The 24,725-nt window shown below is 36.7% G+C and overlaps 1 protein-coding gene across 5 annotated transcripts in view; it reads right to left on the reverse strand.

The window, feature by feature from the left end:
* TTC7B (tetratricopeptide repeat domain 7B) overlaps positions 1-24,725 on the reverse strand; it is a 137,234-nt gene that overhangs the window by 98,934 nt on the left and 13,575 nt on the right. For 4 of the 5 annotated variants that reach the window (XR_014585278.1, XM_083838843.1, XM_083838840.1 and 1 more), the window contains 4 exons: positions 18,038-18,192; positions 16,715-16,883; positions 5,320-5,450; positions 4,191-4,312 (listed from right to left, as the gene is read on the reverse strand). Coding sequence is in view for 4 of the 5 variants with exons in the window: in XM_083838843.1 (XP_083694969.1) it covers positions 4,191-4,312; positions 5,320-5,450; positions 16,715-16,883; positions 18,038-18,192 (577 nt within the window). In the remaining variant the exon portion in view is untranslated. Of the gene's footprint in view, positions 1-4,190; positions 4,313-5,319; positions 5,451-16,714; positions 16,884-18,037; positions 18,193-24,725 lie in introns of those variants that run through there. The other variant, XM_083838842.1, reaches the window with a different exon arrangement.

The following is a 24,725-nucleotide window of genomic DNA, read 5'->3' on the forward strand; positions in this document are numbered from 1 at the left end:
GTCCTAGACTTCATCAGAATTTGAATCTTAATCTTTGGAGAAGTGCAGAACAATCGATCAAGGTAGCACACATCCACACCCACACACACGCACGCAACAATAGCACTTATGGATTGGCTTCTGTTCACTCTCCCTTGCCTACTAACACGAGAACAATATTCCTGCAAGTGCCATACTGGAAAAACAAAACAAAAACTAAAAACCAACTCCTACACAGACAAGTCCTTTACATGAGTAACTCCAAGGACTGTTGTTTTGTGTGTTTGTCGGACATCTTGTAAGCCAATAAAAATCATTTATTCACAGAAAAACTTTATTTTTTGTTGGGTTAATTGTCTACTGAGAAAGGGCTGGCCTCTGAACAACATCATCATGGAGAGGACTGGGAAGGTCTTGCTTCAGAGCAGCTATGTCAGCACAGATAATAGCACCATGAGGAATACAGACCTGGTCCAGTTCCACCAGGCTTTGATTCAGCAAGTGATCAGGGATGGAAATTAGACCAAATTGCAGTCTGGATCCTGGCCTTTTCCCATGATAGAACGATGTCCTTGTGAGGGTGTGACATATAGGACGAATGACGAGAGCTCTTGAAGCTAGCTAAGGCTGGTTTTCAGATGATGGCCACCTGATTTTAGATTCCAAGCAAAAAGCTCTTTTGCTTTAAGAGTGTACAGAGCGAATACAGTCCTGAGCTTTGCTAATTCAAAAATAAAAATCATTTACAATTTTGTCTGGTTTATCTTAAAACATGAATACAAAGTAAATTCAAGGACAGAAGAATTACGCAGTACATAAACTGTTGTCCTTTCTCAGCAGCATTTTACTTGAAAACCAAAAAAATACAACCAAACAAAAAAACTATATTGAAGTACTCATGTCAAAGTTTCTATGTTCATTGCTTTTCTTGGAACAATACCAGGTCTTTGAACTCCTCCAATTTGAAATTACAAAGCAGCTACTAGACTAAATGGAAGTTGCATAATCAGCCAGCAAGACATTTAAAGTTATATATATTTTAAACCCTCCTTTTAGTTTCAGAACAGCTTCCTCAACTTGCTACACATTGCGAAGCTGAAATGTTCCTCAGCTCCCAAGTGAAAAATGGTAAAGTAGTTTGACACTTTACTTAAATTCTGTACATTTTGGAAGAAAACATTAGTTTCTGATTCGTGCCTTAATAGATCATTAAAATAGTGCTCTTCCATTCAGGCTATTGCCACTTTAGGCTTTTTTTTTATATTTTTTTTATTTTTAGATAATTGCTATTCCATGTATTTTCAAAATGCTGGCACTTAGCAGTTAGGCTTCAGAGGTTTCAAACACTAATGCATGCCTGAAAGATATTCACTTAATCTTCTACAAAAACTTGCTTTCTTCACTTAAATGAAAATCTCTACACAGTTAGCAAGCAAAGCAAAAGTTTAAAGTTGATCAACCAGCATTCTGGGTAGGCAGCAACACTCCCTACGTTACTGATGAAACGGTGTTCTTTTAGTTAGTATAAAAGTTCTCAATTTCTTTTCCAGTTTGTAATCAATACATCCAAAAATGAGATTTCCAGTTCTAGAGGACAAAGAGTCCAAAAGCAGTGAATAAATGAGTGAACAAAGGTATACAACAACACATTTCCTCACAAAAGGACTTTAGACAAATTCAGTTCTCCATCAGATGTTAAAAGAGGTGTGTTTGTTTTTGGTTTTTTTTAGTACTTACTGGAGTGGAACTGAAATCTAAAAAAAAAAAAAAATTAAAAATCCGTACCATTTACCCATAAGCATCTTGGCAAATCTTTAAGCATGCTCTAGTCTATAAATTGATGAATCCACAATGCTGGTAACAAGATAAAATTTGAATTCACTCAATACAATGCCAGATTATAGTTTAGTGGAAGGAACTTTCATTTTGGATTTAACTTATCTTAGTGTTACAATCTCACTTCATGAACATACAAGTAACAGACTCCACTGCATTGCAATATGAATACCAGAGCTGGTCTGCCTGTAAAAACAGGCATATTTTTCCTCTTCTTCTTCTCCCTCATCACTCACAAGCAGTTAAATGGGTAATTTCCTGCATCTTCTACAGGATTCACGCCCTTTTCGTATCTACAGCTTCAACTGAAAAAAGTTTATTTAAATCAGTGTTTCAGTTTCTAAACTGCCTGTATTAAAAATATCTACATTTCCCCTGCTTGAAAATTTTCATATAATCATTATAATTTTAGATTAAATTAAAACTTGAAGTAGATTGTAAAGCTTAAGACAAAGATCGAAGATCTTGAACTCAATTTATATAAACCTAATATCAGAATACATGCCAAATTTAAAAATCAAGTGAAGCATCTTTGATACCAATGTTTTGAAAAGCATGCTACAAATTTGTCACTGTTAAAAATATATATATTTAAAGTAGCAGTGCTCTGTGTTCAGTTCTGGTAAATTCAAGTGAAAAACAAACAAGCAAAAAAAGAAGGGACCAATAAAAGCAGCAATGTAACTGAGGGCCTGGAACAATGTCCATATTAGGCAATCTTGAAAGAATTGGGATTGGCTCTAAATTAAGAAAGGAAACTGAAGGATATAATGGTAGAAGTATGCAAAATAATGGTTGGCACTGATTCATTTTTCCCTGACAGCTCGTTTCCTCTTCTACTACTTCTAGCACTAGACAACTAAATTGGAAGACGACATTTAAAATTAAACGTATAATGCATAATCAGCTTGTAAACTACAAGTGACCATTGTACTAAGGAGTGGAGAAAAAAAAATAGTATGTTTATGCAGGAGTTGACAAGAACACCAGCAGCTTCACTGTGAAGGATTATAATGTGCATAGAATACAGTCAGCTTTTTGAAAGTTTATGCCAGACCAGCTGATATGGTCTAGGAAAAAACAAATTAACAAAAACCATTCCTCTATAGGCTAGATGTTCCTTAATAAACCACTACACAACTTTTTGTGGTTACTCTTAATCTTCTCTGTCTACTGCTGATTACTTTTTGAAAATTCTTTGAAATGTGGAATTTAGCTTTTTTCTTTACCATGATTGCCACTGCGATTCTTTTAATACATGTATTTTACTTATCTTTTGTGCAGACATGAAAACAGTAATTTTATTTTTAGCCCTGCTAAATGAAAAAAAAAAAAACCAACTTTCAAAACATTCCATTCCTCTTGCAATTAAATGATGAAAACAGAACTCAAACATAATTCTCAGATCACGCAATATAGCAGCATTACTTCCTTACTTTAAGAAGCTTAGTGACCATTTTCCTGCTGACTGCCCTGAACAGGTTCAAAATTGGGATATCCTTTTATCAACCAACCATCAGTACATGAAAATCTCGAACTCTTTACAGACACTGCATGATTTACCTTCATCTCCTGTTTATGTACTTGAAAGAATAAGAAACATTTTTGGTACAAAATGCTAGTCCTATCTAGAGTTCCAAAATTTCAATAAAATAACACAAAACAAAAGCTCTGCAGATCAGTTTTTAAACTATATGCTTTCAACAACAAATGTCAGAAATGTACTTAAGAACCATTTGTGCAAAGTTTTAAAGCTCTAAAAAATGAAGAGTGGTATTTCTTTTTTCATCTTCCTTGATGGCTGAATTTATTTTTAGACTTCTAATAGAAGTCTTCTTTAAAATTATAAAGGAGCTCCCATGCAGGATATAAAAGGATCTATAGAGCAGGTACAATAGAGATTGTATACTTGTATACATACTGTTGGTCTTCATGCACATTTATCCTGCAGCATAATGTTAAAATAAGTGATAACTGAAGAGATTCAGAAAAAAATTATGAAATCAAAATTATAAAAATCAGGATTTTCAATATGTTGTCAATTACTCTATAATAACATCTTTCTAATATTTACTTTCTAATAGTAAAATAAAAGAACTATCAAAGAATAGTTCAAGTTTAAGGTATTTTAAGTTCTCACAAATAGTAAGTAAAATACAAAATGTTTTCTGTTTAATATACTTTAATCAAAGGATTTAACAACATGTAAATAAATACAATATGGGCAGCCTCACTATTTCATTCAAAACTTTAGTGCCTTATTAAAGAGGCCTCATGATCGCATGACCCACAATTGTTAAAAATTATCACAATCTGTTAGAATGAAAATAAAAAACCTAAATCAAAACAAACAAAAATGGTGAATCAAATCTTACCCATTCTTGAAATATAAAACATGTGCTCTTTGTAATCCTGTTTCCAAGAAAAAACCAAGTTCTTGTTCATGTGTAGTGGGTCCTGGTTTAGGGCTTCTGTTTTGTATATTCGTATTAATCACCTAGGAGAACACAAGAAAAAAAATACAACAAAAATTATCAAGTTCTGTAGACTTTCATAAAGAAGCTAATACTTTACATTGGAGAAGTCTTTCATTTTTAGGTAGCTGATAGCTGAATAGTTCTGTCCTTAATTCCATTCATACCTAAATATAAATCTTTTTTTGCTGTTCGCTATCCCTTTAACGGTAATTTCTTCACCAAGCAGAATGGCCTGTAAGAAAAGTTTTCTAATATATTTTCAGAACTTAACGTGAAGAAGAGTATAAAAAAGGAAGTGCATGACAAAGCATATTTGCAACCTCACTCAGTAGCTGAGGTGATGGTATTTAAAATCTAAAACCCTGGTAGGTTAGGAAAGAGTGCTGCAGAAAGCAGCACTGAAGATTAAAAGTGATATCCAGAGAGATTTTAAAAGAAACAGTTTAGAAATGATTTAATTTGTATTAGTTGTATTAAAAATGGAAAATGATCAGCTTTCATTTGCCTTCATATTCACTACATATTCTACCAACCACTAAGACAACAAAAGCACTCCAAAGCACAAAAGCTCAGAAAATAAGAACGTGTTTATTTAAAAAGCAGTATCAATTACTTCTCTCCCTCTTCATTTTATTTTTTTCTTTTCTGACCCCAACTTAGTATCTAATGAAGACTACAACATTAATTATTTTTAAGAATTATCTGAAATGCCAGGAAGCGTATACACGCAATATACATAATTCCTACATGTGTTTGAAATATCCCATAATATACCACATCCATAAATGAATTCCCAGGAGGCTAGAGATCAGCATCCTGAACATACATAATAATTAAGAGAGTTCTGTCCCTTTTCAGACTACTAGCACAATTTTCTAGGAGGACAGAAAGTCACACCAGCTTTATTGTCCAAGAGTAAGCATGTCCTGAAGTTCTAAGAAAACAACTACGAGACATTTTCTTTCTGATGAATTACCAAAATGTTGGTATCATCATACCAATAACAGATGATGCACATAATTCTTACCCTTTCTATCTCCTGAAGGTACAGAAGAGCAATATCCCCAGCCTTCTCATAGCACGTAACAATTTCTTGTTCACGGTCCACATGGAGGTTGCTAGCTGAAGAAGAAATTGGCAACTTCTCAAGACAGAGACCTGAAAATAAAACATTTTCAAAGGAAGCATTAAAAACGAATGTCATAAAATACTGCATCTGGAGTATAGTCCAGGCTAAACCCTTTTGATCATGGGAAGAAGCAAACAAAGAAATTACTGAAAAAATTTGAAGGTATGGTCCTCTGATACAGACAGAAATAAATAACACTGAATCCTTCTTAATGATTGTAAAACTATGAGAAGCAATTTTAGCAATTATGATTTAAATGAAAATTATGACATTATACCACAGAGGTGTCCAGTGTCCTTTTATACCAGTTTTAAATTACTGGAGACATCTTCACTTATTCCAAGTGATCACAGATACCAAGGCAAGGTGAGGAAAGCACTCAAATACCAAACTTAGCAACAGAGCAAAGCAGAAGCACCAATAAAAGCAAATACATTTTTAAGAAATAAGGGATCAGGAAGTGGAATTTTTGGATTTAAGATTTTGTTCATCAAATTTCCATCTCTTCGATTTTCAAAAATCTCACTACTCCCTCAGTGCAACAGGCTTGCGACATGCTTTACATCACCTGTCACCTATGTTATTTGTCAAACACTCATTCTCTGATCAGTGACCTGTTCGCTGTCCGATTCTACTTACCTTGCTATGGAATTACAGAACACACTAAACACAATTAACAACATGTTGGGGAAAAAAAGGATTAGTATATCCTCTGCAGGAAGAAAACACTAAATTCCTAATGACAAATAATGATTTCAATATGCTTTTTGTACCTGTTGTCAAGACAATCAAAACAACTTCAAGAATCCAGACGTGATCCTAAATCTGTGCTGGCCTACTGTGCTAATAATCAGCATAGGAGCTGAAAAATCACTATTAAATTGCCCTCCATACGCACCCTCATTAGGTCTTGCATTGAAAATAAATGCAGCATAAGATACCATGCAGGCAGTTAGCAGTTTAAGCCATAGATTGTCTAGGAAAAATTGTGATAGATACCCACATTTATGTGAATGCCCACAAAACAACTCAATACAACCAGCTTTAGTAACAGGTACCTCTCTCTCATCAAGCACAGAAGTCTTTCATGCCTTTATTAGACCTATCCAACAAAAACATTATCTGGTGCTTTGAAGCCAAAAAATATAAAGTTTTTGCTTGTCTAAAATCAAAACAACATTCATTAATCAATGGTATCTCCTACACAAGCCACTTCTATTAAAGTTGTTTTCAAAATAATTAAAGAAAACAGCTGGAAAGGACCTCGAGAACACTCATCTGTCTATCTGAATAAGGAATCAACCAACACCAACAGATGCTCTTCCAACATGTTCTTAAATCCTTGGCCTTCTTATGCAATTTATTATAGAGCACAACTATTCCTACGATTAATATTTTTTCCTAACTTCTAAATCTCCCTCCCTAGATTAAGTATTCCTAGTCTTCTTCACAGATTATTCCTTTCTTTACAAAACCTCTTTTCTAATTTCAATCTAGAAAAAGAGACACGTTTCCTACAATGAATATCAATTTTCATTCTTTTCATGCTTCCTTGACATTTGATCATTTTCATCTCCTCTGGAGGCTCTCCAATGGGTTCTATCTATCTTGGCTCGTGCCAAAAACTGGATAAAAAGCTCTACTTGGAGCCTCAACAGCACCGAGCAGAAAAAACAAAAAACTTCCTGCATTTGATATAGGATACTTTTTTACCTTTTTTTAAATACAAATCACTAAAACTTTTGTGCCTTCTTGTGCGTATTAGTAAAAGATTCCCTTCTACTTTTGACATGCAACAGATCTCCACATAATATTCTGCAAAACAAACATAAAAATCAGTATACTTTTCAAAAACCTACATGTTCCGAAAGCCTAGCTAACATTCAAGTAGACTCTCTTGAAAACCTGCCAAACCTGAGTACAACAGACACTGGACTTCTCTGACATGTCTAAATCTTAAATCTGTTTTCATCTTAACATCTCTCTAAAAAGTAGAAATAGTCTAGAGCAACCTATGCTGGTCTGCTTTCTTTCAATTTTTCAATCATATAACAAATATTCCAAGAGGTGGTTTGTTGTTTTTTGTTTGTTTGGGTTTTTTTGTTTGTTTGTTTTTACTAATTTTATGTCATATATCCAAAGGATTTAACTATACAAGAAGTTCAGATCTCCTGGTGCTTGAACTGACCCTCTGATAAGAGCTAAACGTATGGTTGATGTTGGATAAAAAGCTTGCAGTGTCCTACATGAACATCTTCAAACTCAGAGGTGACCATAAAACACAATAAACGAGCAGTAACAAAAAAAATGCCAAATGACTGAAAGCATCAGATAGTTGGCAAGTGGATCATTCCTCCCCACCCTCTCTCTGCCATGACACAAACAACAAGCACTCCACAGTAATCCTCCATTTATGACACATATTACTCAGCCGGCTATTTGTGGAATCGACTTGGATTTATTATTTATATTTTTATAATTATGGCCACAACTATGTATTATTTTTTTTTATCTGAAAAACTCAGTATAAAGACCTTCTCTCATTTTATCTGGGAATTTTCCTTAAGATATGAAAGAATCTCAGTGCTCCATCAGAAACTTTAAAGTAACGGAGAAAAAAAGTACAAAATTGTGACAGGGTCCTTTGACGAAGCACATAATACTATTTCTTAAAGTAACTTTATTATACAACTGTACTTAGTGTATTTTTCCTGGTATGCTTATTACAACCTGTCAAAGTATATTTATTTTAAGCATGTAATGCTTTACAGCCAGAAGTTAATTTGGAGAACTATCCTGAAACAACCACTTACCAGGATGGTTCAGAGACTTTATTTGGTTTGCTGACACAAGGAATAATTACAATTCAATACTACATTAAAAATGAAAGCATATTGACTAGAAGAAAAACATTGAATAAATTAAGATTTCTGTAACATGTTAAAATAAGAAGTCCGTTCAGATTCCGAGCTACTCATTTAACTTTTTCTTAAAAACAGATGATGGAGTGTAGAAATAATTATTAACACACGTAAAAGTATTTTTAATTTGAAATAGATACAAACAGCAATATAGCAATAACAACCACGAAATATACTACTTCTTCGTAAGAATATTGTGAATGATTAGAAATGAATTAAAATAAGGCATTGTTATATTAGGCTCTTGGGAAAAAAAAAAGGCAAGTGGTAACTTAGAGAATTTAGAAACACATGAATTCAAAGACACACATATCACCCTAAATCATCTGCTGACAATGTTCACATGCATTCGGACGAGTCAGATCTCCCCTATGTGCTTATTTCCACACTTCCCAGGCAAAAATCTGTTTTTCTGCCTCAAAAAGTTATGAACTTCTTTAATTATTTGTAATTTTTTGAGATATTCAGGAAAGAGTTGCATGTTCAACTCTATTTTTTGAGAAATTCAGCAGAGTTACTGCTACGAAATATTACTGCATTTGTTGTACAAGTCATAGCTATTGGTTTATTTAGCCTTTATTCTTTATATTGTTTTAGCTTGTATTCAAGAATATCACGCCAGTTGGTATCACAAATTCACTTCGATATTATGGCTTTTAAGTTTAAGCCCTTCCAGTCAAAACCACCTTCAAGTAAAAGCTTCTAACAAACTGGGTCAGTTTTATTTTGGGAAGACACTTATCTCATACATATCTAGTCCAGATATCAAGCAAGATGACTCCTGAGGGAAAAGAAAGTGAGAAGCAGTGAAATGAATACGAGTCCATTCTAGTTAAGCTTATGTGTTTTGCAAAGTAACTCTAAAATTGTTTGTCAAAAGAGTAGAACAGCAACAAACAGTATTTGAACAAGGTATGCCTGGTATTTCAATTACATGATAGCTTGCGAAGGTTTTCTTTAAATCTTTAAAACATGGTTAATTTATAATTTTTATAAGATTCAGAAAGCAAACAGTAGATAGTTTTATCACTTATTCCAAGTGATCTTCATGTCTGTATGCTCTCAAATCAGTGATCAAAGTTATGCCAAGCCTTTTTTTTTTAAACAAGTACATTACAAGAGCAAACTATCTGCAGTATGACATATGCACATTACTACTACCCAAAAAAGAGGGTTCCTCATAAGAATGAGCAATAAACTAACAATTTTTAAGATGTTCACATGGATAAGATTTGCTTATTCTTAGCAGTTTTTTTTATTTTGATTACATTGACTTTTCATTTTCATTCATTAAAAAAGTAGACTTTCTGTTGGAAAACCAACTAACTAACACCCCCATTCCATTTTACAAAGTAAAACAAAAATTACTCAGAGGTCAAAAAGGAATCCACATCAGATTTCAGATCTTTAGCAAGTACTCCTACCACCCAGATCACTACTGAAACCATTAAAAACATACATACACACACCGCAAGCCTGAGAAAAGCCTGTCGCATCTGTCACATTTACGGCATTTTGTATAACTGAGGATCTTAGAAGATGTCAATCAGTACCTTGTCTGTGTAAGTGCTTGTCAATTTTAGAGACCACAAGTTTATCTCCTGTCTTCAGTAGTCAAGTCAAAGGACAGACAAAAACAAACAAACAAAAAGTGAAAGACTATTTTATACTTAAGTAAATAAACATGTTTTTGCAGGAGGGAAAAAGTTGCATGAATAGAAAGGGTTCCTGGGTTTGCTTTCTGTTTTCCTTCGACATGTAAAATCCAAGTCTGAGTATACATCCTTTATTCTTCCCTGTAGGATATGCAAAGCAATACTGGTAAGTGTTCCATAGGCTGTACACAAATGAACAAAAGGCACCAACCTTTCACCTCTGCTTTTAAAGAAGCTTCGTATTTAGCTTACATATTTAGAACAAGCAATTATATAGATTATAGCACACACTTACTAGTAACTTTTGACAAAAAATTGAAACAACTCTAGTTACAGCCATCAAGGAACTCCCACGGTTTATTGCTGAACTTAGAACGAGCACTGCTAATTTCACTCAGGTAAAGGACTTATTTCTAGAAGTCCTCAGTCCAAGATTGTGCTTTGCGTGTAGAGAATTTTTTTTTTTTAGAAAGCAATGTATAAACTTTTTTCCCTGCCAATTTCCTACTGGTAATTGTAAAGTATTAATTAATAAGAGGAGGAAGACTAAGAATAGGCAGTAGGAAAATATATTTATATTAAAGTACCTCTTACTGCAGATACAGTGTCTTAATAGGAATTGCCTATTTCTTTAGACAATATAAGGAAACAAAAATATTTCATCTCCTTGTTTTTTCAAGTGTGCTGTATTTCCCATTCCTCTCATGCCAAGACACAGGAAAAAAAAATCTCCAACAACTGTTAGGATGCAGAATCTCCCCTATGGCTACTTTCATACACAAGTAGCTCCTCAGAACAGGCATCAGAAAGGTCAATATCCTCTTCTCAGCAAACTTGAATTTAAAGGGAGCTGCTCTGGCTAGCTCATTTTTCTACATACAGGGTACTTACAGAGAATTAAATCCATTCTAGTCAAAACTCAGAGCATTACAAGCACCGCTTTCCAGAGCTGAAATATATTTCATCATCTATGCTCATACTGCAATAGTACCTCCTTATTATTTTTTCTAATATCAGTAACGCTAGTTCTTCAAAGCATCTCTAAGTTCTTCAAAGTTAAAAATAAAAATACACATATATATCTACCCTAGTTTCTAATGGCAGGAACACTCATACCTTTTCTGAAGTGAATACTTAGCAGTTAATAAAACCAAAACAATATTTGGGGATTTATTATAATGTCATCTGAAACAATATATCATAGCTGTAACAACATCTGCTGTGAAATGACTGGCCACACTTCTCCTCTAAATGTAACAGTTTTCAAATATTTGTATTTTCTTAATGACACAGAATAGAAGAACCAAATTATTTTCATTCAATGTTTGGATCTCAAGCACCAGAGCTAAAAGCTCCACTGAAGGAAGCAGGACAAATCCTTGGCTTTTCCACCTCAACCCCTATTCAAGCAGGAGAGATAAAGACTTGGGAAAACCAAGCTTTATCTGAAAAAAGTTTTAAGTAGCTATGGCACAGGCTTCCCAGCCACGGTCTGCAAAATGTTTGCTGGCAGGCTGCAACTCCTGCACAGCAATATGGGAGGAGGGAACTTAAGGAAGTTGAGTTCTTGACCCAGTACCTAATGAGGCCAGAGATCTCTGGCATAATGTTTAAAACAGCTTTCATTTAGCATTCTTCCATGAAGAGCTGCTCGGTGTCTGCTGACACGGGCTAGCAACACACAAGATCTCATTACAATCGGGTACGATTAAAGTTAAGTGCAGGATCTTTTGCTAACTGCAAAGTAGCAATTCACATGCAGCTGACACTTTCACTGAACCTAATGAATATTTCCATGTTTCTGTAAATAGAACTAATTAATAGCCAATCATTTAACTTGGTAAATGCGACATTAAATTTGAATATGGGTCAGCAGCAGTAAAGGCCGTCTCACCTTTCTCAACATACATCATCTAAATATAAACAGAGTTATTTGAACAGGCAATATGAGACACAGAATGGCCTGCAGCAATAGGGTTACAATCCTGTAATGTCGCAGTCTAACTTACATATGACATCTCTCACGTACTTAACAAGAACGTAACTGTAATGCAACACAGCTATCTTGTCAGATACCTGCGGTAGTCTACTAATCTATGACAAGACAGTAAATATGAACACAATTTCTTAACTAAAATCAAAAGTTTACAGCATTGCAGACTGTAAGGACTTATAAATTGCAATGTTCATTGAGCATATGTGGAAAGATTCACTGATTTGTAATGCCAAGTATTACACATCCATTTTTCAATCATATCTTGACTTACGCAGCATCACAATTGTGTTAACTTAGATTTTGATAACCTTATTTCCCAGTTAAATATATACTTGTAATTTGAGTGTCACTGAGAAGTTGCACCTCCCCAAATTAACACCTCAATATCCCACTGCATATCTCATCTCTGCTTCCATAAGCAAACCAAAATTGCTTAGAAACACAGAAGATACTGCCACGCATGGTATTTGAATAATGCCTGTGTGTGCTTTCCAGTATATTACCTCATTCATATACTGCTGAAAACTAGCACAAACTTAATTGTCCTGTTCCCAGAGAGCATATCCTTAGGAGAATATTAGCTTCAGTCATTATTAAAATGGATTCTAAATATACACTACCATGTGATAGCAGTGCCACACAATTTTTTCAGGTTTGTCTTTGATGAGAAGGGGGTAGGGAAAGTTGGAGCTAGGTACACAAGCCTAACTTGAAAAAGGAAAGACTCAGACATACACAATCTTTAGTTACTTCTTTATGGATTCATAACTTGTCTTATTTCAATTCTTCCTAAGTTAAGATTTCCCTCAGTCTCAAAATTGAGCATTGGCAATTAAATTGATCTAGTGAAGAACTTAAACAGATGATACTGAAGAGACAAAATTAACCTCTTATAACAGAGGTTTGGAATTCTTTTCAATTTACAAGCCATTCTGAAATTTAATACTGCAGCTATTCCAACACAACACCTTCTATATACACAGAATAAAACAGAATCGCTCAGAAGCACAGCATCAAAAATAGCTTAAAAAAAAAATCACAATAGTTTAAGGGTGTAAGATCAGAAAAGTATGCCTATCAACAAAGTTAACCACACAGAAGAAGAATGTCTTTCACTACTCTTTCATTTTTAACTTGTGAATTTGATGAAATGGTGAAGAAAGGCAGAAAAATACCAGAGCTGTACTCCATTCAGGAGTACAACTTTGTGGTAGCTACCTCCTCTCCACCTCTGGGTGAGAGATATCTGAGCAGTGCTGAATCCTGACCTATGATAATCAAGTTCCTGAAGTTTTGCCTCACGTGTATTCACTCAGCTAGTCTACTATATGCTGTTTTAATGGACACAGCAGCAGGTAACTTTTCATCAGGCCACTCTTCCATCATCTTCTACCCAAGACAACGCATAAGACATCACAGCAGACAGTTGCATTTGTTGCCAGAAGCCAGGAAAAAAAGCCCCCTTTCTTTTTCCCCTCACCATAACAACACCAGTCCATTAGCTTTTTGGTCTTTATGAGACACAGCAGTTCTGTATCTCAAAGTTCTCAGATAGAGGTTTACAAAACTAACAAACAAAAAACAACAAACAACTTGGTGGATAATGCATTCAGACACGCTTATTCTGGAGAAATTAAAGTGTCAGTAAGAATTTTCCTCCGATTTTTTTTTCTCTGCCACATCTTATTTTTTAGCAATAAAAATATATATACATGCATATGTTTATGTAAACATGTTATGTTTATGTATGCCCCCATATATTTGTATGCATACATATATAAACACACACACAGATACATGCACACACTCCAGAGTTCAGCAAGTGTTTAAGGATCTCACTTCCTCTCCAATGTTCCAATTCAGTTTCCTCTCCCCACAATTGCCACTACTGCTTTTCCTCTTCTCCTTCTTACTAGCCATTAGTAGATAAAGCTCCAACAAAACTTAGCTTGAACCTGACCTTGGGCTCATTTTGCACCTCATTTCATTCATACACACATGCTGAATCTCCCTTTGCTGTGAAGGACAGAAAGAAATACTTTCCATGTTGTGCAAGGGTAAGAGTGCACAGGCACAAAGCAGGCCATTTCTGAGGGCTTACAGTAGACTTAATTGTCTAGGGTTACAGCATAACATGCTCATTTAAGTACCTTGAAACAATTGCAGAAGAATAAACATTTCAATTCAAGCATCCTACTCAACGCCTCACCTCTATTATAGAATGAAAAGCTCGGAGTAAAAAGGGAAGCATTTGTGGCAGTCCTACCTTAAGTGAGAAAAAAATTGTAGCAATTAAAAAAAATAAAAGTAACAATAAAAAAATATAGCAATTAAAAACTACCATTAGTTTTCTGCATTACAGCTTTGTCAGGCAAGCACATTAGTGCCTGACCACTACAAAACAGGATACCAATATCCTGCTGACTACAAATCCAGTGGAACTGGGTTTGCCCAAAAGTGGATTGAAATTAGGAAACTTAAACGGGTATTTTTACAGCCTCTCTGCATGTTGCCGTGCTGAGCAGTGCAGCCAGGCTGATGCATGCACACAGGCATTTCTTGGGAACATGGTGATCTGTTCATGACTGCCAAAGAAATAAAAGCTAAATACTTAGAAAACTTTAGATATTCAGGTTATCCTTGAAACCACAAGCAGAAATACAAGTCACAGCAAAGCACAAAATCCATTTAAGAATAACTTGTACTTAGTTGGTAGTAACTACAAGTCTCCAATCACCTCTGAAGAAGCCCTTCACACTGGAAAGTTTTATAGTCCACTCTTAAAAGTGGAAAATAGAAATTCCAGGGAGAGGAGGAAAGGGAAGGGAAGGAGAAGGGGGAAGAAGGGGAGAGTTAACTGTACTACTGCATATTAATGTTCACTATTTAGCTGTCAGTTACTCTAAATGTTTCTAAACTTTGAATATTGAATTTAAGATTGCTCTGAGACTTCAGCCTTATTCCAGAACTGGCAGGAGACGACAAACTTACAACCCTGGGAAGAAGGGATATTAACTTTCATTAATCACCCATTCAAACTTAAAACATGGTAGCAAAAAAAAAAAAAAAAAGGCAAAATAAAGCAATTCTGGACATAGGCAGAGCAGAAGGAAAAAAGCAGTAGTCAGCTAGTTTGCCCAGGTAAGCTGGTAAGCAGGTAAGCACCTGCTTAACCCAGGTAAGCACCCAGTAGAATCGACCAAAGCAGTGAAGTCTGATCAAGGTGTGTTACAACAGATTTCAGTGTTTAAGTAGAAAACTTGAAATCAGAAGCAACAAATTAAAAGCATATCTAGGTTGCAGACATGCCTTTTTTCCCTTTCTTTTTTTAAAAGTTGAATCTACAAAATATTCCAGGGTAGAGAAGAAATTAAGGCAAGACACATATTTACTATTTTCTAATCAATTAATTTGATATCAAGTAAACTGAATAATACCGATCCTTTCTGCATAATTGGTGTCTTTATGTTTCAACTGTTCTATATTCTTATGAGACCAAATAAAATAGAGCCAGAATAGTTGAGCTCTGGGAAAATACTCAATTAACTTATTGGGATTCCTTGGAGATAAGCAAATTTATGCACTTACAGTTGATCAAGTCCAAGACTGCATTTTCATAGGAAGAAAGTGACAAATTCAAGTCATCTTCACAGATGGGTGAAAGGGAAAGCTGAATGGAAGGTTATTGACAAAAAACCCCGGCAACAACAAAAAAAACTCACAACCCACACACAGATGGTGTATGAGAGACCTGGGCAAGTTTACGACACATAAAAACTCTCCATGCCCTTCCCTTTCCATTTTCAATGGAAACAGTTACCCTCTTCAAAGACTAAGACCAATCTTTGAACAGTGAATGCTATTGAAGTCTCTCCTAAATTGTGTTTGCTGACTTTAACTCTTCTCTTGTGGTAACAAACAGTATATATGTATGTCAGACCCAAATTTAAACACAGCGGACCAAAGCAAACATAGTTAGACACAGGAAATTCTCATAAACCTATGGCATACAAACTGCCACTTTCCTCAAAACATTAACCCAGATCACAGCCCATGAACAAGTTTTCTAAGCTGAGGTGGTACTGCCACCTTAAGACACCAGGCTAGCATTACAATTTTCACTATCCTGGATTACTCGAAAAACACTTTCAGAAATTTAAAAAAGATACATATTCAATGAAGAAGATTTCTAAAAATTAAACTGCAAAAGAAAAAAAAAAGCTTTAAGTCCTTTTAATGTATTATGATCACTTTACTCGATTAAGTAGCAATTTAGGTTTACTCTAGTTTAACATAACCTAGGCTATGCATTGTAACATTTAGTACAAAGCATTGTGAATCAAGGTTCTTCAGTTTTGTCCGCAGCAACTGAAGAACTGCACTACTTTTGTAACACAACTTTCAGGAGCAGTGCCAATACTTCTAGTATCTTGCCAAAGTTATAGGACATTCAGATATTGAAGGACTTTTAAAAACACATAAAAATTTGACTGGGTAACAGCGGGGTTAAAATGGAAATTTTAATAGAGGTAAGAGCCTCGTCAACCAACCTTGTCAATTTTTTAAAGGAAATAAGCCATCCTCTTACTCATCTGCAAATGTGGCACTCTATCACTGTGTTGATTATATGTTTGTCAACAATTTCTTTCACTTTGGACAAAATGTTGATTCACTTTTCAAAACTATTTCTAACATTATTATACTGGAAAGAGCAATCTTACCTTTAGTAGAATATGCTTCAGCAATCATCCGTAACCTATATGGCGGCACTGCAGCTAGCTGCAATTCATCAACTCCTACTCTGGCATATGTATTCAGAGCTTCTTTGTAATCACCTTCCACATAGTTTAGCTTGGCCATAATCAGGTTAGCTTCTTGTAAGAATTCTGGCTAGAAGGAAGAGGAATAAGAAAGGTTTCGTTCCTCAGGGGAAAAAAAAAAAAAAAAAAAAATCTATCAAACCTGACAATTGTTTGGCATGTTTTCTGCATATACGAACTGTGGAAGCCCACAGTAGATTTCTTGTGAGAGAGCAACTAATCATCAAAATTCTATCTTTATGTTATATTTGCGAAGCTTGGGGGTAGGGGGTGAAGCCACATAATCATTCTCCAGCAAGCTACTGAACAGCATCATCAGTCATTTTTCATGTTCGTATGTTTATTTACACATGCACCAGTAATACCTCTCAAGCAGCAGACAGCTTTGCCAGGTAACAAAACTATTTAAAGACAGCCTATCATTACAATCCCCCCAATGATTTTTTTCTTAACACCACAAGTACAGTTCAAAATAACAGTGTCAAATCTTAAGAATGTATTCTACAGCGTTTATGTTTAATTTGCACAATTTCAAAGCACCAGGGTAGAGGGAACATCCTGAAAAAAAGGATTCAAGGAAGAATGAAGGAAAAAAGGAAGAGAAGGAAATCCTCTCATGAATCACGGGAAACACAAAAATGGAAGTTAGAGATGACTGTAAAGCAAGGTTCTCATCTTACAAGAGATAGCCATGAATATAGAAAAATAAGTGATTTAGTAGCTACAACAATAGTTAAGCAAAGAAGGAAAAAAATGGTGAAGAATATTAGAAGTTTGTGACATAAACACTCCTCTCAAGGATAAACCTTACTTTTCACCCCCAAGCATAACTTCAGAAGTCTTTCCTGCATACTCATGAGACTATGACAGAACTTTGTCAAATATTTTGTGGTTTTATAACATTTCTATCTAATGCACTCCAAAGAATGATTTAGTTATATACAGCAAGTAAAACTTTCACAAAAGAGGTTGCAAGGACTTCACTTAATCATTCCATAAGTTGGTGACGATTTTCTTGTTCTTCTGATGAAAGAAGATTTGAGAAATTTATCTAAACAAAAGTCCATGAAGAAACAAAAAGACATGAAATAGCATAGCACTGATGATGTTCTGGGAATAATAATAAATCAACACACAAGAACTTTCTACTTTTTTCTCCATAATTAGCAGCACACTCCTGTCAATTTCACCTTTTCTAAGTCTTTTTCAGACTGACTGACTTACCTTTAGGTTTCCTCTATCAAGTGCTGCCGTGAGATGTTTCCTGACCTCAGTCAGCTTCGGCCTGGGGCCCCGTGGACTGCTGTTCTGTTTAAGAGCGTTTTCCTTCAAAAATTGTTCTAGTTTGGACTCTCCAAGGAGGAGTTCTGCCATGTCATCTGTAAATAAAAACAAACACATGAAATATTAAAAATCATTTTATTTCACTAATACTTTGGTGTAGGCACCACTGCCTCCACTGAAAATTTTCAGATCTAAATTTTAAAAACAAAATAACCTAAACAAACACATAGCCAATTACTCAGATTTAACATGTCATACGGGTACTTCATTTTACTTCTCAATTTATCTTTTACATGCATACCATTGTAGAATTCAGTCTGTTATGTTCTAGGCTGTAATGAATTAGAGCAGTAACCTAAAACCAATCTTCTTCCCTTCTGCCTTAAAAAGAAACGTTTGATTCAAAAGCCTCATGGACTCCGCAGCATTCTGAATGCATAAAAACACACTTGTGTTCTCAAATGCATCCACACATGTTTAACTGTTTAAAGAATACTGCAGAAGGAAAAGAACTCAGTTTTCAGATGAAGACAAGTCACAGATGCAGCCTGGTTACCAGCCAGCTTAGTTTTCAGGCTTTCAGAACATGGTTGTCAGATTCCTCACTCAAGTTTGCAGTAAAAATTTAATTCCTCTACCCACCAAAGATACTTTTGCTGGTCACCTCATCTTTAGATCTGATAATACCAAGTAATTTCAGGTGCCACACTTCTACCTGTACTTTACTCTTTTAGGAGCACCTTTATGCCTCTTCGTGTGTTTTGTTTTGCTTAAACTGTGCATCCTCTGTTTAATTTATCTTTGTGACAACAATGCAGTCTGGATACAGCCTTGATGTATGCTAGCCAAAAATGCTGGTCCCTTGAAAGATAAAACAAGTAAAAATAAAGTATTTCCCTAGTGCACCATTACTTTGGAGACATTCTAAAAAGCAGTGACACTCAACATCTTTCAAATATGTATTAAAGGCATACAATTCCCAGTCCAAACCAAAATATTACTACTGCTCAATAATATACCTACAGTATAACAATAAAACTTTATTACCCACTAACGGCCAACCAAAAGCTTCTATTTACCTATTCAATGTTAATATAGCAAAATGTACAGCTATTTAGCTGTACATATAAGCAAATGGGAGTTTGACATGCATCAGCAAGTCCAGCATAAAATTTCCACGTTCGTTAACCAAGAATTTGATCAATTTACAAAGCCTGACTGAAAAAGTTTTCATTTCCAACATCTGATGTACATAAGCGTACAGTTTAACAACACAAAAAAGTCAAATTTACGTTCTGACATATGTGAAGACTAAGTTTGTACACTACAGTATTTTACATACAGCTTAGATTACACAGCATTTAAGGTTAACTAATCTCCTTGCACACTGGAAATTTAATGTATCTGAACAGAAATAGAATGAGAAAAGTTCTACAGTAAATAATAATTGTTTTGGTAAAGCACAAGAAACCCACTGTTAGCTGTGTTAGCAGGGAACAAGCAAATTAAAGACGACTTCAGTATTTGGTCTGTCAGGACCAAGCACATTTATGATCTAATATGGCTTGTAAAGTCTTTCCTGTGTTTAGAAAAAAGGAAGAAAAAAAAAACCTTTACCACAGAATGAGTTTTATTCAAACATTACCGTCAGAGTACATTAGAAAGCAGGGAAGGAAATGCTCACTGCTCTTAGCACAAGCACCTGGAGGGACCAGGCCCAGGCCTTGAAACCCCATGTCCATGCCCCCCCCCCCCCCCCAGCTCTGAGTCGCGGCAAACCGTGCTCCCAGGCCTGCCTCAACAACTAACGCGCTCTGCTCTCTGGGGAAGAGCAAGAGGGACAGCTAGAAACATCCCCTTTACCACATCCAGATCATAGTCCTGCACCACACTACTCTCATCTGTAATTTGCACAATTGCTATGTTTAATTTCACAGGCAACCAAAACCCCTAACACTGGAGGTTTCTTTTTGAAATCCCCTGAGGAAATGAGAGTAGAGAAGGACACGGTTTGTTCCCATAAATTCACAATGTTATCAGCATATTTCCAGGAACATTTAAAGCAACTTACAATAATTTTTTTATTCTTTCATTGAAGTCTTATCAGCAAGAATGAAAAATAAAAGATATTTCAATGTACTAAGTGGGGAAAGAAAGAGAGATGGGGAACACACTTCCACAGCAGCGCAGGCAACTCAGCGCCACAGCCAGTCAGCTTTGAGTATTTCCATGGACTGGGATTACACAACCCCTCCAGACAACCTGCTCCAACATTTGACTGTATTCACTGTGGAAAATTTTACCTTGCTATCCATTCCACATTTCCCTTGTTGCAGTTTTTTGGCCATTGCTTCTGGTGCTGTACATTTCTGAGTGTAGGCCACCTCCACAGTCACGGTGGGATGAGAGATGACAGCAGTAGGATCCCCTCTTACCCTTCTCTTCTTAAGCTTTAGCAAATACAGCTCCTAGCTGGTTCTCCAAAGACATGTGATCTGTTCCCTTTATCTTGGTGGCCCTCCACAGGGCTCCCTCCACTATACCAACATCTTTCTCATTCTGGGGAACCCAAACTAGATGCAGTATTCTAGATGTTATCTCACAAGTGACTAACAATAGGGAACACTAATTTCCCTCAAACTGCTAACTACACTCTTGCTAATACAGTACAGAGTGCAGTCGGCCTTCATTGCCACAAGGGTTTGCTGCCAAATCGTACTCCCTTAGTTGTCCACCATGACCTCCAGATCCTTTTCTGCAAAGCTGCTTTTTAGACAGCTGACCCTAGGCTATCCTGTAACAAACAGTCATTCTTTCTCAAGTACAGGACCATGGTATTTGCCTTTGCTGAACTACAGGAGTTTTTACAGAATCATGAAATGGTTACTCTAGCCTGCTGACATCCCTCAAAATGGTAGCCCTACACTCCCCAGTTTTCTATCACCTGCAAAATCACTGAGGGTGCGTTCTCAATGTCTAGGTTGCCAAGAACGATACTAAACATTATTGACTGCAGTATTCACCCCTGCAAGACCCCACTTTTAATGGTCCACAGATTTCTTTTATTAGTAGTATTATCTTTATTTATAAAAACAAAAACCCCACCTCTGACCACAGCCAGTTTTCCACTTACCTCCTAGTCCACCTGTCTTTTCAATGTAGCTGCAAGAACACTATGGGGAACCACAGCTAAAGTCTTGCTAAAGTTAAAGCCAACAATACTCACTGGTCTTCCCTTTATCCATAGTCAGTCACCTCTACTCAAAAGGTTAGATATCCCCCGACAAACCCATGTCAGTCTATCCTAGTCACTTTCCTATCCTTCCAACCAGTTTCCTGGATATACTTCCTAAACTTCCCAGGGCTTGGGGTTAGACTGACCAACCCACAGTCCCTGGATCCTCCTTCTTGACCTTCTTACAAACAGCCATATTTGCCCTTTTGTAGTCACTGGAAATCTCCCTTGATCACTAGGATCTCAAAAATGACAGACTGTTCTTGCAATGACATTGGGCGGCTCCTTCAGCACTCTGACACAACCTGTCCTGGCACCATGGCTTTGTGGAAGCCCACTTCGCCTAACGCAGTCTTCCACTGTTACTTCGTAATGCTTCACGAGACCCTGACACTGCTGCGGAACATAAGAGGTCTGAGTATGAGCCCCAATAGTATATTCAGCAGCAAAGAGGTACTGAGGATATCATCTTTGTCCTTTGTCACTTAGTCTCCAAACCCCACACAGCAGCAACATCTCATTCTTCCTTTTGCTGCCACTATACCCATAAGTTGCCCTTCGTGTCTCTTGCCAGTTTCAGCCTCAGCTGAGCTTTGCTTTTCTCTTTCAAACCCATTCATGTGCAAGCAATGTCTCTACACTTCTGCCAGTCCAGCAAATCACACGATGTACCATATCTCCAATTGCAGTAAGATCACTGCTTTGCAACTGCACACGGGTTTCTAATTCCTCCACTACCTACAAAGTAATAATGACTAACACCTTAAGGGTGCCACCAGCATGGTATAGTTTTCCATCAATATCAACAGATCTTCTGCAAGCAGTGATACAATATACTGAAATGCATAAATCATACAGACAGGTATCACTGCAATAAAGCACATTTTCCAAGGGAAGCAAGATACTAAAATAAATTGTTACAGTTTATTTTCTGCATGTTCCTGCTTTTCCTTCAAAGAGAAATCTTAGTCCAATTGAAAAATACCAACAGCTTGCTCGCATAGCTCCACTTTCAAGCTGCAAACTAAACAAGGTACTAAACAGAACAAATCTCAACGTGACATTTCCTAAGAAAACCCCTTTGCTACAGTCTTATTCTGAATTCCACATTACCTTAGCATAGCCCTTGCATTATTATAAACAAAAAATAAAGTCAGATATTATGATCAACATTACACTGCTCAAAGACAGCTTTTGCATACCACTCCACAGGACTGCACTTTCTCCAGCTGTTCCTCTGCTCTGGAAATCAAAGCATGTTAACTGTATGCGCAGAAAAGACAGCTGTTTTTACATTGCAATGCAATTCAGGTTAGACTTCGGTGTAAGGAATTTAACGTGCTAATCTAATGAAAGGATCTCAGAGATCAGAGGCATGCTCCAAACCTACAAAACTGTTCTGAAGAACACGATACAATTATTTGCCTTGCAAAAAATTGGTCGCTGAGGAACCCTTTCGGCACAGGCATTTTATTAATAATATTCAGAACACTCTGGTGTGTTCCGAGTGTACAATTTCTGTTTATGAGCCTCTTGACACTTTAAAAAGGCAAGGAAAAAAATGAGAGCAGCCCTTGAAAATAATTCTTGAGGTCAGCACAATAATGACCTACTTGGGAGAAGAACAACAAAGATGAATTTTGCTAATTATATTTCAAAGCTAAGTGGTGGCTTAAAAGTGGATAATAATATGTCAAACTGTTTAAGCATTAAAGGATGATATTTAAGCAGATACTTCCTCCCTGATCTGTATCCATCAAAGTATTTAATTTAACAAGCAAGATTCCTCTTTTGCTTTTATTCAGTTCAGCACTTCACTGAGCAAATTTTCCTTCCAGAGAATGTTGAGGAAACACAAATGCCAAACATAGTAAGGCATCCAAATGACACTTTGAAAACAGTGCTTTGGTTCGGGATCTGAAATACCTTCAAGGATGCTTTCAATGAAAAGAGCAAGGTCTACCACTGACATTCTTCAGCTCTTCAAACAATAGAAGTTCAAACATGCCAAAGTAGGAAGTATCACACATGCCTTCCCTCTCATGTGCATTCCTTTTAGTAGGTCTCAAAAGTCCTGGCCCACACTCCTGGAACATGCATTTCTTTAAATTAAATACAGAAGGTTTTTTCTGTGGAGAGACAGGTTAAACAAACAGACAAACAAACAAAAAAAACACACACACAAAGAATACGCACCAGCTGCAAGAGATGTTTTGTTTATACAAACTGCAAAATTGGCATGGAAGCATGTGAAACAACTAGTCTGAGAGGTTGCAGTGGATTAGTAGACATCCTGAAGAATGAGTTAGACACTAAGGAAAAAGAAAACAAACCTTGTACTGTTACATGTGAAAATGCATTCCCTGAGGCATGAGGATTCTTAAAACAAAGTGCTGAAAACATCCCTATTACTAAAGGAGAAAGCTATCACCTTGCCTGTAACCAAAGAACAGCACCAGCACATGCAGTAGTGGAGTGTAGCCATAATCCCCTCCAAAATCTGGTTGCTCAACAGCTGGCAGCAAGAAGTGCTGCAGACAGAGGAGGATCATCTCTAGAAACTCCAGGTCTCACCCACTGCAAGGCCACAGTAGAACAAAGCAGACAAAGACACAGACCTAGCACCCCACAGAAAGTTTTTAAGGTTATTCCTCTTTCACACACAGCAGAATTTCTCACACTGAGAAAAGTAAAAGGAAGGGAACGAGAAGAGGACAGATAGGCCTATGCAAAACTCGTGAAGTTCAACAAGGCCAAGTGCAAGGTGTTGCACCTGGGTGCAAACATGAGCACAGGCTGAGTGATGAGTGGATTGAGAGCAGCCCTGCAGAGGAGGATGTGAATTGGTATCGGTGCATGAGAAGCTCAACATGAGCTGGCAATGTATGCTCACTATGCAGAAAGCCAGCCATATCTTGGGCTGCATCGGAAGAAGTGTGGCCAGCAGGGCGAGGATGGTGATAGTCCCCCTCTGCTCTGCTCTTGTGAGACCCCACCTGGAGCCCTGCGTTCAGCTCTGGGGCCCCCAGCACACAAAGGACATGGACCTGTTGGAGTGAGTCCAGAGGAGGGCCACAAGGATGATCAAGGGGCTGGAGCACCTCTCCTGTGAAGACAGGCTGAGAGAGTTGGGGTTGTTCAGTCTTGAGAAGAGAAGGCTCCAAGGAGACCTTACTGCAGCCCTCCAGTACCAAGTGGACCTAAAGTTTGCCCAGAGAAGCTGTGGATGCCCCATCCCTGGAGATGTTCAAGGCCAGGCTGGATGGGGCTTTGGGCAGCCTGCTCTGGTGGGAGATGTCCCTGCGCATGGCAGGGGGGCTGGAAGTGGATGAGCTTTAAGGTCCCTTCCAACCCAAACCATTCTATGGTTCTAAGTTGAATCTGAAAAATTTA

The sequence above is a fragment of the Anser anser genome, assembly GCF_964211835.1.
Source record: "Anser anser genome assembly, chromosome: 5".
In the NCBI taxonomy this organism is placed as follows: Eukaryota; Metazoa; Chordata; class Aves; order Anseriformes; family Anatidae; genus Anser; species Anser anser.